The sequence below is a fragment of the Epinephelus moara genome, chromosome 14 (genome assembly GCF_006386435.1).
Source record: "Epinephelus moara isolate mb chromosome 14, YSFRI_EMoa_1.0, whole genome shotgun sequence".
Taxonomy (NCBI): Eukaryota; Metazoa; Chordata; class Actinopteri; order Perciformes; family Serranidae; genus Epinephelus; species Epinephelus moara.
The window spans coordinates 6,597,639-6,614,388 of record NC_065519.1 but is presented as its reverse complement, the minus strand read 5'-3'; the positions used below and the strand labels follow the sequence as shown (position 1 = coordinate 6,614,388).

The following is a 16,750-nucleotide window of genomic DNA, read 5'->3' as shown; positions in this document are numbered from 1 at the left end:
ATCAATGGGACCGTTCACCTCAGCAGTCAGTAGAGTTCAGTACCTTCTGCTGCTGCAGGCTGCTCTGTCTGAGCAGTTTGTTTCTGGGTGAGGAGAAGATCTCCTGAACACTGCTGCTGCGCTTCAACCTCGTCTCCGGGCGGCGCTCTGGCAGAGGTACAGACTTCTGAGGAGAAGCAGGTGAAAAAGAAACAATGAGGGAAAGATCATTGTCGTAGCTCTCAGCATTATCTAGTTCATGAGGATATGTTATTTTGGAGATTGAGGAAGTAAAAAAATACTTCTCATCAATTTAAAAATATCTGATCACAATCACAATCTGTTGTGATTTGGACTAAATTCACCAAACATGAGGACTTCAAACTTGACTTGGACAAAACTGCTCTGAGACTTGACCTTCGCAAAATCTGGCCTGACTTGACTTGAGACTTGAAAAAACAATAAACAATAAAACATTACTAAGACAGCGACAGTTGGGCCTCGGTCTCAGTAAACACAGCAGACATGGACCTTTAATATTCAGCACTCAGACTTTAAAGACTTTCATTCTGACTTTCAAATTGCTAATTAAGACTTGTGACTCGACCTGCAGGTGTGAAACCAAACAAACCTGCTTTCAGTGCTTGTGAGCCTGTAATGCTTTATTTTCAAAGGTGTTATTAATAATTATCAGAGAGTGACTTTGCCATATGTGCACCAGCTGCTCCGCTGTCAGAAACAAAAACACCTCAACATCCTTTTAAACCTGTGAACTACACGAAAAAGTCAAATGAGAGAGGAAACGTCCAGAGGAAGGATGTTGATGATTCATATGTAAGATTCCCAAATAAACAAATGAATTTTTGTTTTTCAGTCCTTTGAAACCTGAGCATACTGGCTTGGTTTCCTCAGAGTTAAAGCTGAGTAAAGTAAAGAGCTGTTCAGCATAAGTTACCACGGTGATTTATCCCGGTAAAAAGAGAACCAGCTTTGTAGAACTGAAAACCCAGAGTTAACCCTGACGTTACCTCGCTAACTCCAAATCCTGCTTCGTAGTACAGACCTCTGGACAAACTTTCAAAGCTTTTCCATGACTTTTAAAGGACTTATGTTAACAACTTTTCCTTCTTGCCCCATTTGCCTGGCATTTTTCAAACAAATTATATTCAAATTCCACTTAAACATAATTTCAGATAGCTGCCACACCTGAAAGGAGAAAGGGAACGCGAGGGGAAAATGGAGATATGATGGTAAACACATCGACACGCATTTCAGCTACGTTACATCAACAGCTACAGAAAATAAATTTGCCTACTTGGGAAGTTATCCAGAGGAGATTACTGTCACAATGTCATATACACAACATTCCATGACTTTTCCGGGTTTTCCATGACCCTGGGCACCTTGTATCTAGCCGTACAGACTGCATGTACCTGTTTCTGCAGCTCCTTGTGTGTGATGAGTCTCTCCTCGTCCTGTCTGTCCTGCAGCAGCTGTTGGAAGGAGACCAGGTTGGCCTTCAGGAGCTCCAGTTTAGACGAGAGCAGCTCAGCCGCCTCCTGCTGGGACCCCACAGCTCCCAGTTCATCCTGCTGCTGCTGCTGGTGGTGGTCAACTGCCTGGCTGTGCACTGACAGGCCGGCAACCCTCTGCTCGATCTCCAGGAACATCTCCTGCACATGAACACACACACTGGTGTCAAATCATTCATTCTTTTAATATACATGTCAGAGAGAGACTTTAATTTTGTCTGTGTGACGTTGACAGTCTCTGATCTGAGGTCAGGTGTAAATACTGCAGCACAAAGGTTCATGTATCATTTTGTAAGCTGGATCTGGGTCATGAATGAAGCGTCTCAGTGAACGAGCTGCTTCAGTCAATCTGAATAGGAGACAAGATCTCATCAGCTGCTGTTTGTTTTCCCACAATGCTTCATTCAAACGTGACGTGTGACGGAGGGACGTTTAACCTCTGAAACTTTAATGGAGGCTCCAGTTACACTGTGTGGGTCAGCAGGGAGTGACTCCTGGGAGGAAAGACCTGCCAGAGCTTTGAATGAAGACACAATAATGAAGCCTGTGAGGGCATGACTCTATTGACTGAGAACTATTACACCACAGAGTGAATAACAACCAACTGTCAAACATCCATAACGAACTAAAGTCTGTCATCAAGATTTTACTCGTTTTGTACTGTACAGGTACCTCAAAGGTTTTGAGGAACTTATACTCTGCACAAGTATTTCCACTTCTTCTCAGAGGCAAATATTCTATGTTTAACTTCACCATATTTATCTGATAGCTGCAGTTACTTTGCAAATTCAAATTTTACATTCAACACGAGATAAGCTCATAAAATAAGGATTTTGGCAACATGTTGAAAACATAGAGGCTTCACTATGGAAGCCCATTTCTACCAATGTGCTGGGAAAAAAAAAAAACAGCACCTAGTGTCACAGCAGGCCAGCAGCTGCGCCGGGTCTAACCAGTGTAACAGCAGCAACAGAAAGTTTGCCGACCCAGCTTGGAGTTGGGTGGCTGGGGTTTGGGCTTGCTGGATTTCCTGGGCTTGCTGAAGATCCTATAAGTCATTATAATGAAAAACTCTTTTGAAGTAATGACATGGTTTGTCATTATGATAAGAAAGTTTGCCGTTATAATGACTCACAGGATATTTTTTTGTTCACAACATTGGCTGAAATGGGCTTCCGTACTTAATCATGGGAGTTTTAGAAAATTTACCAAATATTTGCAGTGTATGTCCAATTTTATGTCTTTTTAAATTAATTTTTACACCCTAAAAACTTGTCTCCTTCTGATTTCTTGGATGATCCTTATGGAAGCAACAGAAACATAAAAACACTCTAAATTCTTATTCTCAATATTGTATTTTTGCAGAAAAGTCATTCCCTCTTTTAACTAAATACAGACGTACAAAAGTTTGTGAATACGTAAGCGATGAAAATAAAAGAGTTTTTACATGTCATCTCTGTTAAGGTGATATGATTTGTCTCTTTTTAAGCTTAGAAAATTCTCCTACATCTTAGGCTCAATAAACATTTAAAAACCCACTGGATATTCAGGAAAAATATAGAAGCCCGTAGCGACTTTATTAAAATGGTAATGTAAACTTGAAAATGAAACCGCAATTCCACAATAACACTATAATTTTCAACGTGTCATATTTGAGTAAAAATAAAAAATGCAGTAATCCAAATTTCATTTTCACATATTTCTATGGGTGTTCCATGATGATTAAAATCAAAAGGGAAAACCCGTGTGACATTTAATCTTCAAAGTTGTACTCTCTGTACAGTGGACAATATTCAAATGTTAAGTCAAATTTAAAAATGCAATATTAACAATATACCTGATTTCCATTTATGCAAACAATGATCAAGTCAAAATGAAAATAAAAATGCATTCGACATTCAGGGCCTGTTTATACGGTTCTGTATATTTCTGAAAACGGGTGTTTATCTTTGCGTTTGCACCTATCATTTACACATAACCGGCGTTTTCCTCGACGAAAACGGAGATTTTCAAAAACGGCTTCCAAAGTTAAAGTTTTTAACAATATTGGTTTCTATGGAAACGTGGACAGGAGAGACGGAGATTTTGGAAAACGATGACGTTGCAACCCAGTTTGCGCATGCCCATTAGGCGCCTGGGAACCACAACAACAATGGCGGATATATGCCGGGTTGCTTACATTGTGTTCACACTTTTGGGGCTACTTACGAGCTTACAAATGAACTTAGCACTGCTGCATCAACATCACTGCTACATCGGCGCACAAAGACGTATGCTGTGCCCAATATTAGCTAGTGATATAAACAATGATAAACTACATTTTAACCCCATGTAGCGCCAAGAGGAAAACAAATCACTGTGCATGCGCAGAACGTTCTTCTATGGTGTTTGACATATGGCGTATCACCACCTACTGGNGCTGTGCCCAATATTAGTAAGTGCATAGCAGCTAACTATGCTACATGGGGTTAAAATGTAGTTTATCATTGTTTATATCACTAGCACCAAGAGGAAAACAAATCACTGTGCATGCGCAGAACGTTCTTCTATGGTGTTTGACATATGGCGTATCACCACCTACTGGCCTGGCATGCTTATTGCAGCAAAAAGCTGCTGTTTTTGCGTTTTCATGTAAACAGGGATATCGTTTTCACAACTGATCGTGTAAACCCAGAATTTTTTTATACGGGATAAATAACAGTCCGTTTTTATTTGTATCAGTATCCGTGTAAACAAGGCCTTAATATTCAAAAATTTCAACTGCTGTAAAGGAGAAGATATTGAATCCAGTTTGAAAATTAAAATGCAGTGTAAGAAATGTAACCTAATTTTCCATTTGTGCATGGAGAGGAGTCTGGAAAATCAAAAGGTTTGGCACAGATGGGATGCACATTTATCATTTATATCATGTAAATATATCCTTCAGATTGTTTATATAAGATTACCAGTGTGTTTTCTTGCCAGATTCGCTCACAGCTCGCAGAGAAAATGGACCAGACATCGAAACTATTGCTGCAGATCACCACTTTCATTTTAATATGGTCATTCAACACCTATAACGAGTACTGTATGTTATAATGAAAACTGGATTACTGCGTTGTAAAATTTTAATATTTATTTATACGTGTGTGGAAAATTATAACGCTATTGTGGAATTACATTTTCACTTTCAAGTTCACATAATCATTTTAACAAAGTCCCCTATCCTCGTCCCTATTAGGAATTTGGCTCATGAAAAGTTCCCTTTTTCACAGGACAGCAACAATATGACTAAAACACTGTGTTAAAATATCTAATATATATTGATTATAAAAGGTAGTTCATTATTTTAAAAGTAACTTTGGTGGCTTCTGCTGTGACGTCTGCAGCCTGTTTACATGTGTTTGTTTGGTCGTCAGGATGACCTGGCAGAGTTTAAATCTACAACACTTGATTAGTTGGTTTCTGAGACCTTTGCCAGTGTGGTCACCACCTCTGCAGCCACACTGCACCCTCAATGCAAATACCAGCAGCTGGCATCTAGTGTTTGTTAAACTCTGAACTCTACAAGTCATTTGTTTTCTTGGCCAACGGCTGCAACGTCCAGTGAAGTGGAACTAGAAATGTTTAACTAGCACATCACTGTACAACAATACATTACTGTCTGATTAAAGCTGCTTTGGGTTGATGTTTAATGAGGCAACTGTTGTTTCACTTTCTCCAGCAGTCCTGGTTTCAATGGACAGACAATGCTTTTTACAAGCTGACGTAAAGCAAACTTCAAAGGTAATAAAATCAGAGCAGGTGACAGTTGATGAACCCTACTCTCTGGATCAGAAACAGAAATACGTTACTGATCCCCAAGGAAATTGTGGAATTCCACGGTGAAAAACAAACCAGAACTCTCTCTAAGAGCAGGTTTAAGAAGGGCACAGGTTAATAAGTGACTAGTTTAAAAAATGTTTGAAAAAAATGTTTTCAACTGCTTATCGAAAGCCAGGTCATGGGCGCAGCAGGCCAAGCAAAGCACCCCAGATGTCCCTCTACCCAGCAATGCTTTCCAGCTCCTCCTGGGGGACCCCAAGGTGTTCGCAGGCCAGATGAGATATGTAATCCCTCCAGTGTGTTCTGGGTCTGTCCCAGGGCCTCCTACCAGTGGGACGTGCCCGGTACACCCGGCACCCAGGAGGATCCTGATCAGATACACAGACCACCTCAGCTGACCTTTTCAATGCGAAGGAGCAGCGGCTCTACTCCGAGCTCCCTCTGGATGTCCGAGCTCCTCACCCTGTCTCTAAGGCTGAGCCCAGCCACCTCACTGAGGAAACTTCAGCCACCTGTATCCATGATCTCATTCTTTCAGTTACTACCCAGAGCTCATGACCATAGGTGAAGGTTCGGATAGATGGACCAGTAGATTGAAAGCTTTGTCTTCCGGGTTGGGAGAGAGTTACAGCCCCAAGCAAGGAAGTTGAAGTATCTCGGGGTCTTGTTCATGAGTGAGGGTAGAACGAAGCGTGAGACTCATCTGAGGAGTTGACGGTGGCCTCCATCTAGATATCTTTTAGTATTTATGCTGAGCTGACAATTTAATTCAAGTTATGTAACATCATTGAAAGTAGACATAGAAGCAAGACAAAACTCTAAGTTCAAAGATTTTTAAAATTAACAGATAATTGATATGAACGTTACGAATCTCCAAAATTATTCAGACTGCAATGTTTAAGTATTTTTAGTTCGAGAGTCTTTGTGCGAATGGATCCTCCAACCCAGGAAACAGTGGTACAGTAGGGCAATAAGGAAACACACACACACCAAATGTATCAATATGACGCTTGTGTTTAGAGCTGTAAGAGGTGACTGTGTTGGTGTAACTGTGTTATCAGCTCTGAGATAGTAAAAACAGTATCGAGCTGCAGAGGAGGCTACCAGACAGACAGACAGTCTGTTACACACTCTGCTCATCAATATGTTCAACTTTAACCAACTTAACATTTCCAGTTGATGAACTTTGACCTCTCCATGCACACAGCCAGATGTGTCTCAACATCTTACATCATAGCCCAGCAAAAAAACAACGTGGGGGAAATTTTAAGCTGCCAGTTTCTTAACTTTGCAGCTGAGCTGAGACTCTGCAAGATCTGAAATAAGCAGCAGTCACTAGGAAATGATGATGAGTCATATTTCACTCTGTCTGAAAGAATATTGTGCAACTTGAAATGTTGGTTAAGTCACGTGACTCGACCAGTGACTGTAACTATTCTTAGGCCCAACAGAGGCAGGATTAATCTGTCAGACTGCTGACGTGCTGATTTGAAAAACTAGTTTAACTTCTCAGCTGGTAACCTGACTCTGAATCCTGCTTAGAAGTTGACTCTGTCCCTGAGGGAAAGAAAATTATCAAGAGAATCCGTGTTACTTTCAGTCCAGAGCTGTTTGTCATGGTTTGGTTTAGTCTGAGCTTCACACTGCAGCACACAATGATATTTTAGACATCAGTTTCCTTCAGTGGCCACAGTTACACAAATCCAGCAAGTGCAAACCCCGGCTCTGGGGGACCAGACAGCCACCCAACGTGAAGCTGGGTCAGCAAACTTTCTGTTGCTGCTGTTACACTGGTTAGACCCAGCGCAGCAATCACAGAGGCAGGAAGTGAGGCGGAGGGATGGTGGACTGGCTTGCAGCTTATTCTTGTCTCATTTGTGGTCTGATAAACAGAGAGAGACAGCCAGCTGGTCCTGAGACTCACCTCCTCTAACAGTGCAAGGCCTCAGGACAACCCTCACACAAACCGGCCCAATTGAATTATAGCTAAAGAAAAAGAAAACTGCATCTACAATGGTCTTAGTCCTACCTGTTTATCAGATTTGCTTTTATCGTAGGAACCCTCTAGAACTCTCAGGTCCTCTGGTGGAGTGGCCTTTCAATCATCCACCAAAGTTAGAAAAAAAACCCACGGTAAGGCATCAATTTAAAGCAAACTCAAGACCTACTTTTTTAGCCTGGCTTTTAATTGAACTTTGACTTTTTATTTATTTGTATTAATCTCTTTTTCTAGCATGGTTAGCACTGTCGTCTCACAGCAAGAGAGTTCCTGGTTTGAACCTAGGGTGGGGGAGCCCTTCTGTGTGGAGTTTGCATGTTCTCCCTGTGTCAGCGTGGGTTTCCTCCAGGTGCTCCAGCTTCCTCCCACAGTCCAAAGACATGCAGGTTAACTGGTGACTCTAAATTGTCCGTAGGTGTGAATGTGAGTGTGAATGGTTGTCTGTCTCTATGTGTCAGCCCTGTGATAGTCTGGTGACCTGTCCAGGGTGTACCCCGCCTCTCGCCCTGTGTCAGCTGGGATAGGCTCCAGCCCCCCCGCGACCCCAAACAGGATGAGCGGTTATGGAAAATGAATGAATGGATGAATGTTTTTCTAGCTCCATTTTGTTACTTGTTTTTTTAATTTAACTTCTTTATGTACTTATTTATTGACTGATTTAAAATTGTTTTCTATTCTGAGTTTTATCTGCCTCTGGTGTTTCCCCACTTACGATAGTGTTTCCTCAGTTCCCGTTTTTTACGAGTGCTGTCTTAATTTTAGTCTTCACCACTTAACCTGAAAAGTGCTATGTTAACAAAGTTTGATTGAAGCACATGCATATGCCCGTGGTCGTCTGGTGGGAGGGGCTTAGGACAGAGAGGGGAAAGCTGTAGGAGGAGGGTGTATGTTCAAATTCTGCAGATTTTTTCTTTGCCTTTCCCAGATTTCGGAGTTCCTCAGCTTTAACAAAACAAAAAAGACTGAATACACATGAAAAATGAAAAAGAGTAAACTGCTTCTGTAAATAAACGGGTTTAAAACAACAATAAAAATAGAAACTATTGAAAAACTGAATAATACATTCACTTAAATGGTGCTGAACCTACAGCTCTATGTGACCCACTATCTGAAAACATTCACTCTTCAACCTCATTTAGCCCTGTATGAAATCTAGACATCATTTGACCTGAAACTCCTGGGAGTGACCTGGTTCCCAGGTGGGCGGAGCTTACCTGACAGGTGAGGAGTTGCTGCTCCACGCTGTCCTGCATGGCTGACGACCCAGCAGCTCCACTGGCTACCAGGCTCCTCTGGGCTCTCTGCAGCCACAGCTCCAGCTGGCTGATCCTCTCCAGGCACACATGCAGGACACCTTCACGGGGACGGGGCCCAGGCTCCTGGGACACACACACAACACACCTGGCTGAGCCGCTCTGCTCCAGGGTCGCAGGTAGAGTAGAGAGGGGGAGGAAGGGAGGGAGGGTGAGAGGGGTCCTGAGCAAACTGCAGCTTTAGGTTGACTCCACCTGAACAGGTTGGAGCTCTGATATTGATCTGAACAGATAATTCTGACCTGTAACTCTACTTCTCACACTACAGCCTCCAGTCTGCCTGTTTATCCCTCTCCCTCTTAGTTTCTCTTCTCTTTCTCTCCCTCTCTGCTCCACCCACCTGTGGCACAAACCACTTCCTGGAGCGGTGGCAGGGCTCCAGTGACAGCGACTCTTTATCACAGGAGTGACAGAGACACAGAGAAAAAGGAGAGGCCTCAGGCTGCAGGGGCGGAGCTGAGAGTGAGGGCCGGCTCAGCTGAGTAAGCCGTAAACACAGAATACAAACACTTCCCTTTTTCTTCCTCACTCTCTTAATGCAGCTCAAAGCTGTCAATCATCTTTTATCCTGTCAGAACTTCATCTGTAGCCTCTAGTGTTCTTTGTATTTGTTCCCCTCCTCTTGAAACTTCTCTGACCCGTACCTGAGCTTCCTGTTCAATCAACTATGAGCATTTTGTTTAAGTTCAGACTCACAGTGCATCGAATAACTGATTTTCTGTCATGACTGAGCCCCGTGACCACAGTTGCCAGGAGACTACTGAGGGTTTGACAGGAGGTGAACACCAAGAGTCAACAAACCTGCTTTGAATGTCAGGATTAATCACCTGACTCAAACATCCACCACACTTTGATGTCACTGAAGTCTAATGTGAATAAACAGAGCCCTGTGGCTGTTAAAGAAGACTTTTTTTTTATATAAAAGGGCTGCCTCAAATTAGCATTTTTTATATATACATATATTTTTTAAGTTTGAACGTACTGAGGAAACATATTTTTAGTAACTTATATCTTCAAATTACTTTTAAAGCTGCAGTGTGTGGGATTTAGTGGCATCTAGTGGTGAGTTTGCAGATTGCAACCAGCTGTTCTCCCATGTCCCAAGCACACAGGAGAATTACAGTGGGTGACGCAAAAACATGAATGGCCCTATCTAGAGCCAATGATTATTTGTCCATTCTGGGCTACAGTAGAAACAACATGGCAGACTCCATAGAGGAGGACCCGCTCCCTATGTAGATATAAACGACTCATTCTAAGGTAGCAAAAACACGATTCTTATTTTCAGGCAGAGACTGGATAAAGTCATTGTTTGCATGCACAATTAAGTCTCAAGTCCCAAGTCCTTAACTTTGAATTTTGGGTCCTAAACAAGTCATAATCTGCTCTTCACCAATTGTAATGCCATTTTAAAAGTAATGTATTAAATGAACAAAATATAATTGAATACTAAAAATACAAAAATCATTAATGCTTTCAAAAGTGAAAAACAAATTTGTTGGAAGTTGTTGTGGCTCCGTCTGTAATTTTCGACCACCCGTTTTGCATACTTTTTTGTTATCAGTATATCAATATTAAAGGACACATGGAATGAGAGCATGAATTAATTAATTTTACAGCAGGGTTTCTACAGCTTAAGGCGAGTGGGAGTTAAGACTTTTTAAGACTTTTTTAAAAAGTCACTTGGAATCAAATTTTCGACCAGTTTTATTTAAGACAAAACTTAACGTTAAAAAAAGTGAACGACATAAATTATTTCAGGATAGGGACGGTTTTGCCCAAATATTTATTGTAACATAAAATCTGATTTTTTGGATAAGTTAATGTGAGAGGCATTCATTAAATTATTGTCTTTTTTTTTAAGGACATCCTTTACTTTGAGAGTTTACAATGCAACGTCAGGAAAAAATAATTCATAAAATTCCTTCATCCCATGTTAAGACTTGAGGGACTGATTTAAGACATTTTAATACCAATTAAGGCATTATTTCAAGATGAATTCAATGCCTTTTAAGACTTTTAAAGGATCTGCTTGATCCCTGTACAGTACAATTTAGTAATTCAAGGGTACAAGTCATCACTTTAAGAGTTAAAATTACTAAAAAATAAGTCTTTAAAATGACAAAGTAGTAATTTTTAGTAATAAATCCCTAATTTTAGGACAAAGAATGCTCCTCTTGATACTTCCTGGGCTCTGTATGAATATATATTCACAAATATAAATGCAAAATGTAATAGAAATGCATTAAAGATATTTATTAATATGTTTGTACATCAAAATGTCCTAAGGAATAGTATCCTGATATCTAATTCAAATATTGTACTTTTGTATATGTCCTTTTTTTTGTACGTTTTAAACAATATTTTCGAATGCACGAATGGACACCTGACACATTTTTGGAACTGCTCCTGCACTGTAATTTGAGCAGCATCAGTAAATAAAAACAAATCTTTGCAAAACATAAATACATTAAAGGTAAATGCAGGTTAAACAAACACAGCATTCACCAGGGTTGATAGCGCAACCTTAAAACCAACCATTAAACCAACGAGTAGGTGGTTATATCTTGTAACTCAACAGCAGATTTGTCAACTCAGGTCATCAGTGAGTTATTTCTGTGCAACCAGGTTCCAACTCTGCATCCTGTACAGTTAGAGGGTTAGGAAGGGGACGGTGCTTTTGTTTGTGTATCATGCTGGAACTGGGGCAGAGTGTTATTTTTTTAGTCTTTTTTTGGAATATTAGGGCAGCTGCAGGCCCTCAGTGTTGTCCTGATGCTACAGTCTGAATGTGGAGGTGGAGGAGGGTGGAGGCTCTGAAGCCTCTGCTTGTTCTGCCTATGTTATACGGAGTTGAGCGAGGGCGTATGCATGTGTGGTGGCTATGGCTGCTGCTGTTTCTAGAGGACTTCTGAATCGGTCTTTTAAAAGTCTGACCATGTACTACTGTCCACCTCACTTCTGTAAAAGGTGTGCGTGAGTCCTTAGTGTTTTTGGGCAGGTGTGACTGAGTCCTTGGCCCGTGTGTGTGCTCTGTGTATATACTGTGTATGTCTTCAACCCCACTGGGTCATTTCCCCTCCACACAAGCCCCCTCTGTCCCTTCATGAGCTCCTGACACAGAGAATGAGAGACGGAGGAGTGGATCACTGTTGTGGGTTTATTTGTATTTGTGCTCTTGTTTGGATATGTAGACAGAATGGAAAGACAAAAGTGGAACAATGTACAAGTACAGCACATGCCATGTAACTTAAGACATCTCAGTACCGCTGCTTCCAGGTGAAAACCTTGTATCTCCAAAAACGGTGGCTTCTCAGATGTTGTTGCTGTTGTTAAATTGATATGAATGAAATTAAGGATGAGCCTTGATCATTTCAGTATGATCACTTTCATTAGGTAATAAGAAACTTAAACTAAATTTGGAGTTACGTGGTTTTCACCTGCCAACAGCGGCGTGTTAATCAGTAATCATGTCACACCAGTGCATTTTCATGGCCAACAGTCATCTTAGAAAACTTTCTTAAGTATAAAATCTGCATTGTAGAGAGCTAAAGTAAATATGCTGATTCATAACAAAGCGGGAATCTTTCTCCACACTCTCCTGCTGCCAGGCAGTGACTGAGCAGTTTATTGACCTAATAATCAATCAGTTAATCAATCAACTCTGTAAACAAGAATTTATTATCATGTTCAGCTTATGGAAATTCAAATGGCAGATGCAGGTAAGCAAGCAAGTTTATTTTAACAAATTCGCTCAGCATTTGCTGGTAAATGAGCTCAGACAGTAATTGAAAGAACAATTGAAAAGTTGAACTAACTTAAAACACCATTCCCTATATGATACATTATAAAAACATGGTTCACACAATGTGTCTATTAGTACACTTTATAAAAACATATTAACCCATCAGACTTAAGGTCCATGCAGAAGCTTATTACAGACCAAAAACCATCCACCCCACATGCTAAATATCAAGTCTGCTTTCTGTTTTTGGTAAAATAGTAACCGTCACCTCGTCAAACACGTCTCACAAAATACTGTGCTGTCGTCTTGAACCACGTCTCAGTGGCGAGCATTCGTCAACAAATAGGCAGAATCATTCATCAGGATGGACGAGCTCAGTAGTCCTTCATGTAAACACACAATTCATTTTGGAAAAAGTACATCTTTGGCACACGTCTGATTTTAGTACTTAGTCCTGAACTCTATTTTATTTTTCATACTGTAGTAAGAAACACTGACAAACCATCAAATCTCTAATGTAAACAAACTGTCCACAGCTTCGAACTGCTGGACGGCAATATCTGGAATTCTCTGCCATGTAAATGCACTGAGGGTTGAGACATTTCAAGGAGAACCTGAAGGTCTAGGCTCGGAGCCAGAATGTTTCAGGCACTCTAAACTTGGTTCTAGAAAAATGAAGGTTCTAGGTTTAGTTCTAGAAGAGTTCTGAGTTTGGTTGTAAAGAAAACGGTTCTAGAAAAAGTCAAGTTCCAGTTTTTTTCTACAAGGATTCTTAAAGGCACTACAAGTTCTATTGATAGATCTAGAAGAAGTTGAGAAATCTAGAACAGGGTCTAGAAAAAATGGTGTTCTAGGTTTGGTTCCAGAACACATGGGGACTGGAAGAAAGATATGGCTCAAGAAAAACATCAAAGTAGCTCTAGAAGACATACTGAGCTCTAGATCTGAGTGCAGAAGACGAGGCTATAGACCTTAATCTAGAATAATTTGGGAGTCCCAGTGTTCCAGGAGTTCTAGGGCTTGTTCTCAACGATTCTAGATGAGTTCTTGAAATCTAAAGCTTGATTCAAGAAGACATTGGGAGTTCTAAGGCTAGATCTAGAAGGCCTTGGGAGATCTAGAATAGGTTGTACTGTCTAGACTGCAGAGCTGTAGACCTGTGTCTAGGAGAAGTGGGTTTTTACATGCCTAGATCTCTAGAAAAAAAACCTCTGCATTTATTTGCTCTAGAAAAACGTAAAGTTCCAAGTTTCCTCTGAAATTCTAGAGGAAGCTTTGACATCTAGGCTTGATTCTAGAGGACTTTAAAGATTGGACTGAGAAGAGGTTGGGGGATCTTGAAGAGGTCACACTGTCTCTAGACTGAAGAGATGTACATCTGTGTCTAGGAGATGTGGGTTTTAGATACCTAGATCTCTAGAAAAACGTACATTTTTGCACAAAAGTTTGCTCTGTTAGATTCTAGAGGACTTTAAAGGTTGGACCTATAAGAGGTTGGGAGATCTTTGGTTGTACACATTGGTGTTCTAGGCTTGGTTCTAGAAGGAATGACAGGTCTGAAAACAACAGGGATTCTAGAGAAGGTTCTAGAGGAGGTTCTAGAGGAGGTTTTGAGTCCTATGGTTGGGAGCTCTTGAATTGGCTGTAGAGACTTTTTTTTTTTAAAGTCTTCTCTGATTCGAGAAGAGACAGTAAAATCTAGGCTTGCCTCTGAGGTTTTGCTCTAGCTCTGCACGTCTCTAGAAGAAGCTGGAAGTTCAATGCTTGAGTCAAGAGGAAGTGAAAAGTTCTAGTGATAGAAGCTGTAGAACTAGGAGACTACACATTTCTGCTGAGAGTCGGGTTTGGAGACTTCTACAGTGGAGGCTGTGTTTACCATGCTCTCAGGCAGTGACTGAGTTGTGACTGTGCCAGGGGATTTTGATAAAGCTTCAGATGAACTTGCTTCTGTGGTGTCAGTGGGGCTCTCAACATCCTGAAGAAACATGAGGAGGGTTAGAAGATCAGTCAGGTCAGTCAGGTCAGTCAGTTAAACACATACAAAGGGTTTCCACCAGATAGGGATCACACAGTTACCAATACACTCCGTTATGGAATTACATCACATAATGTTATGAACATCTCTCTGTTTTGTTGTCCTGCTGTATTGTAAAACAAATTCAGTGGCTCATATTGGTGGTTTTCAATACTATCAATTCCTATTTAAGGATTTGTTAAGAATATGGAGGCTGGTGTCAATCATATAAATATATATATAATATTTTGAGCAGACACGCAGCCCGTTGATTTTGTGTTGTTGTTTTTAAATCACGGTAGTAGTTTTTGGACAAAAATAAAGCTGTATGGAATATCAGACTTTGGATACAAAGGCAAGACCCGTTAGCAGGATAAATTTACTGTTGGGGTTGTTCTTTAATCTGTTGCCAGTACCAAAATAGAAAATATTACCACACTTCCCCTATTTTTTTTTTTAAGCCGAAATTTCAATAGGAGCCAATGAGAATGTTTAACGGTGTTGAGGGTTGACTTACCTGTCTAACTTCTCCAGTTTGTTCAGTGGTTAGTCCAGTGGCACCTTCAGTCTCTTGTGGGACAACCAGAGGTTCCTAACACCAGCAATGACACGTATTAAAAAGGCTGTATGAACAACCTCACCAAAATGTTTTGTGTAGGGATGCACCAATCTGACTCAAGTCACAAACTGTAGGACTTGAGACTTGCTTGATAAACACTGATGAAAGACTTATATTTTTCTAGATATTGAGAAGTAACCTTTAAAAAAAGTAGAGCAGACAGTGACATGAGAAGAAGAGACTCAGATTTACAGTACCTGAGTAAATGTATTCAGTTTACATTCCACCACTGGGTGCAGTTTATATTATCTTTATGAGTTTTGAGTATGACTTGACTCAACTTGACTTGCTTGATTGATTGTCACCACAGTGACTTGACAGTTGAAGGTTATGACTCAAGACTTGCTTATGACTTGCATTTGTGTGTGATTTACTCCAACCTCTGATGCTCACTACGTCATGCATCTGCAGCACGCTGGTAGACCACATAGCTAAGGGAGCTAACAACAATTATGTCCAATGTTTCGAGGTATTTCACGCCTGTTAACCACAAGTTCTACAACTGCTTACAATATCTGCAAAGCCAGGCCAAGTGTCTGGTGCAAGATTTATTATAATTTTATTACACTTCAGCATTACTGACATGTATTTTTATTTTTTTTTGTTAATTGTCATAATCTTTTCTGGACTCTCTTTCTGAGAAGTCCATCTTCCTTTTTTGGGTGTCTTTGGAGTGTGGGCAGTTGCTGCCAATGCTGGAATAGCAACTTTCCTTGTGGGCAGGGCTTGACGCTAACTTTTTTCCCAAGGAGCACATGTGCTCCTAAGTTGAAAAAGTAAGAAGCGCACAAAGAACTTTAGTGGCACAATGTAAATTTATCAAATAATGTGTTTTCCGTAATAAACGTGATGCAAATAGACATTTACAAGCAAAATTATTTAATGAATTTGTATACAAAATGTACAGAAAGGTAAAATCATCAAGTTTTGAAAAAGTATTGCAATTTAATTTTGTCTTTAATGTTATTATCTTATATATATTATCTTTGCAATATGATTATCTTATATAATGTTATTACTATCCTAAAACATTCTCCAGGTCCTCTGAAACTCTGCAGGACTAGCCTCTTTCACAGAGTGACGCAGCATGCGCCCTCTCGCGCGCCGCTCAGCTCAGCGGCAGAGCAGTGCGCTCTTGCGCCGCGGTAGCACATACACAATGAATGGGTTTGTCGGCGGAGGTCTGCGCTTTGCGCGCTCTGTGTGAAAAGGGCTTTATTTCCACCCTGCCCAGCAGCGAGCAATAACTGCGGGGAGAGCAGGCTTCTCCAGAGGTCCGCCGCTTTTCCCGGTCCCTCGTCTCCGCTAGACTTTGACTTATTTCCACCCAGCCGACAGCCTGGCCGTGGAGAACGGTCCCTAACTGCGGGGAGAACGGAGCAGTCTTCCCCGGAGGTCCGCCGCTTAACCCGGTCCATCTCTCCATTTCCACGCTGCCGACAGTGGGACTTATATTCATTGTGCCGACAGTGGCTTGGAAAACCGCCCATAACCGTGTCACGCAGGGAAGAGGGAAGAGGGAAGGCGGCTGGAGTTCCGCCAACATTTGCGGTTAGATTATCATATTTTTTTATTGACAAAAATATTGGCTGCTTCGGCTGTTTTTTATGCGCACATGTGCCCCTAAATATTTTTTACAGTTCGCACACACCTATTTTTAGTCGCAAATGCGAGTGAAACGCTCACACTGTCGAGCCCTGCTTGTGGGGTTCTCCACCACTGAATCAGGCTTTTACCGAAGGGAC

At 41.0% G+C, this 16,750-nt stretch overlaps 1 protein-coding gene across 10 annotated transcripts in view; it reads right to left on the bottom strand.

Moving 5' to 3' along the window:
- Positions 1-16,750, bottom strand: part of syne2b (spectrin repeat containing, nuclear envelope 2b) — a 198,402-nt gene that overhangs the window by 68,869 nt on the left and 112,783 nt on the right. For 9 of the 10 annotated variants that reach the window (XM_050062363.1, XM_050062368.1, XM_050062364.1 and 6 more), the window contains 5 exons: positions 14,904-14,978; positions 14,249-14,347; positions 8,529-8,729; positions 1,413-1,652; positions 44-166 (listed from right to left, as the gene is read on the bottom strand). In XM_050062363.1, coding sequence (XP_049918320.1) covers positions 44-166; positions 1,413-1,652; positions 8,529-8,729; positions 14,249-14,347; positions 14,904-14,978 — 738 coding nt within the window. The remainder of the gene's footprint in view (positions 1-43; positions 167-1,412; positions 1,653-8,528; positions 8,730-14,248; positions 14,348-14,903; positions 14,979-16,750) is intronic. The other variant, XM_050062367.1, reaches the window with a different exon arrangement.